A 3067-nucleotide genomic window follows, 5' to 3' on the forward strand; every position below is an offset into this window, starting at 1 on the left:
GTTTTTAACTCCTCATAGTTAAAAGCCTGCAGACTGATTATGTCTCCTGTCTCTGAGTTAATATTCACTAGTGTGGCTGAAGATGTTTTGTAATTGTTATTTTGTAAAAACGAATATGTCACCTGACCATTTTTATCTACATCAGCATCAACTGCAGTCACAGTTTTAATAGTTTCACCTACGGGACTGTTCTCTCTCACAAACACATTAATGAGCTGTTCAGAGAATCGCGGTGGATTGTCATTAACATCAGAAAGCAGCAGGTGAATTATTTTAGTGCTGGACAGAGATGGAGTTCCTTCATCAGTTGCAACAACAGTGACATTGTATTCAGCCACAGTTTCTCTATCAAGCGGCCCATTAACAACTAACGAATAATAGTTCTTATAGTTTGTTTCCAGTTTAAAGGGACTCTCGTTTGCAATTACAGCTTTCACTGCCCCGTTTTTTCCTCCATCTCTGTCCAGCACAGACACAAGCGCTACAGCTGTTCCTACAGTCGCGTCCTCTTTCACTGTGTTTAGCAGTGACGTCACAGTGACCTCAGGAGCGTTGTCGTTCAGGTCCAGCACCTCCACCAGCACTTTGCAGTGAGCAGACATGGGAGGCTGGCCCCTGTCACTCGCCTGTGCGTGGATCTCAAAAGCAGGGTTCTCCTCATAGTCGATGTTGCCTTTGATCAGAAGTGCGCCTGATTTAGGATCGATTTGAAACAAATCTAAAACATGATCCTGTCCTTTGCGTCTTAACGAATATTCTATTTCTGCATTAACGCCTTCATCTGCGTCCGTCGCAATTAAAACTATCACCGTCTTTCCTATCGGTAAATTCTCAGATATGCTTGTTTTGTATAAAGAAYTGCTGAATACCGGAGCATTGTCATTATTATCTAAAACGCTGACAACAATCTGTGATGTCCCTGACCGGGGAGGGTTACCACCATCTACAGCAGTCAGCGTGAGCCTTATGACAGGGTGTTTTTCTCGGTCTAACCCCTTCTGTAGCACGAGTTCAGCAGACACAGCGCCTCCTCCTTTGTGAATCTCTAGAGAAAAATACTCATTGGAACTGAGCCTGTACGTGCTAACACTATTCTTCCCCACATCAACATCCAACGCGCCTATAAATCCAAACCTCCCTCCAGGCGCTGTGCTTTCTGCTATATTAAGAGTCTGCAGTTTCTCAGGGAAATACGGCGCATTATCATTTACATCAAGGATGTTTATTTCTAACCGGTAGAGCTTCAGCGGGCTGTTAATCACGGCCTCCACATGCACAGAGCACGTTGCAGCGTTGGCACAAAGCTCCTCCCGGTCGATCCTTTCACTGACGTAAAGGCTCCCCGTTTTCAGGTTTGCGTCGAAATATCTCCTCTTTGATCCGCTCACAATCTGGAACGCACGCGCTTCTAAGTCGTGCACGTTGAGACTGAGATCTTTAGCGAGATTTCCCACAAACGTGCCCGGGTTTACCTCCTCTGAGACAGAGTAAGAGATCTGTCCACACGTCAGATTCCAGCAGCAGTTTGAAATAAAACACAACAAATAAATCCCAAATCGTCCTCGTATCCGTCTCGTCTGCATCATGTTATTCAATTATAAAACAAACCATGTGGATAATAATAGCCATCAAGTGGAAGTGGATTAAAAAATAATTTAAAAAGATCACAATAACATGTTTTGGTGAGGGATGGATCGAAAGAAGCTCCGTCCTCTCCTTTTCTGTTGTAACAAAGAACTGAGAGCGCATCTCACTCTGAGCCTGGGAGGGGCTTCAGTAACCCACTGGACATTTTCATGTGACGGTCTATTATGTCCCCGTGTGGACATTTAGAATAACTGCATTCACAATCAAAAACTCCAGAAAGTATTGCTTACAGCTCTCCAAAATGGGTAAAATGTATTACATGAAAAATAGCTTTTACAATGCAAACACACACAACTCATTATGCTCTTCTTCTCTGTCACCAAGGAAAAACAATAAAATCATAACAAAATACATGAATGTGAAATTACGCCTTTTTTGTACTTCTTGAAATGCGCACATGAATCACACACGGGAAAAAACGGAACTTTTCCATTTTAAAGCCAGGGCTATTTCACTTAACAGACCGCAAAAACAACAAAACTGTCAGCCTACTTCAGCACCATGGAGAGTTATATATGTAGAAGGCTTTACTTTAAAGATAAAATACAAATGCACAGTTTTAGGTTAAAAAAAACAAAACAAACAAAAACAAACAAACAAAAAATCATTGTATATTTTCAATTATTATTATTAAAAATATATTTTAGTAAATGTCTTGTCAAGAAAAACAAGGCAAAAAAACGTAGCATCTCATTATTATTTCAGAATGTTTCAAAGGATGAAGCCAATGCTTTCTGCATGATTCAAKATGATTTCATCCATAATGGAGGTTATGTCTTTGATCATTGTTTTTGTCTATTTTTCTAATTCTCCATCTGCACACAATATTTTCCCATTTATTATAAAGAGATTATTATGACAACTGTGGGAAATATTGATGTTTTCTAATGAAAAAAAAAACAGGTTCTATTTTGGTGCTGACCTGATTACTACTCAGGTCATTTATTTATAAAAAAAAAAACAACATAAATTCCTAATTACAATGTGTCCATTAACAGGGCAACTATTACATGTTCAAATGCTTTGGAACTTTTAAATGTAGTTCTGCATGCAACTACATGCATGACTGAAGGGTCGTAGAGCAGTTGTGCTCTCTCTGCTCAATGTTTGCCAATTCAGTAAATTTAACAGGAAAATTTTCAACAAATTAGCAAATATAGCATCAAAAACCTGAATAGTTTTTAAAGAAGTAAATTTTACTAAAAAAAAGTAACTCATGGATGGGACACGGGGAAACATTGGAGAAGACAGCTTTTGATTAGGACCATGGAGAGCGACTCAAAGGTACCGTGTCTGACAAAAGGCAGAAAGAAAGTAAAAATAAAACAACCCGTTACACTGAACATTATAAAACCTCTTCTAAACAGGTAGGCTGCAGATGTTTTTTTTTTTTCTCATTTACAACCCTTACTTAAAAAAA

The 3067-nt window shown here is 39.2% G+C and overlaps 1 protein-coding gene across 1 annotated transcript; it reads right to left on the reverse strand.

Moving 5' to 3' along the window:
• Positions 1 to 5: 5 nt before the first annotated feature.
• LOC106514185 (protocadherin alpha-3) lies at positions 6 to 1843 on the reverse strand (the record flags this gene model as incomplete). The annotated part of the gene is made up of 1 exon (XM_014003337.1): positions 6 to 1843. A coding segment is annotated over exon 1 (1581 nt), but the record flags the coding sequence as incomplete, so codon positions are not given.
• Positions 1844 to 3067: the final 1224 nt, after the last annotated feature.

Source organism: Austrofundulus limnaeus, unplaced genomic scaffold (assembly GCF_001266775.1).
Source record: "Austrofundulus limnaeus strain Quisiro unplaced genomic scaffold, Austrofundulus_limnaeus-1.0 Scaffold1, whole genome shotgun sequence".
NCBI classification, from domain to species: Eukaryota; Metazoa; Chordata; class Actinopteri; order Cyprinodontiformes; family Rivulidae; genus Austrofundulus; species Austrofundulus limnaeus.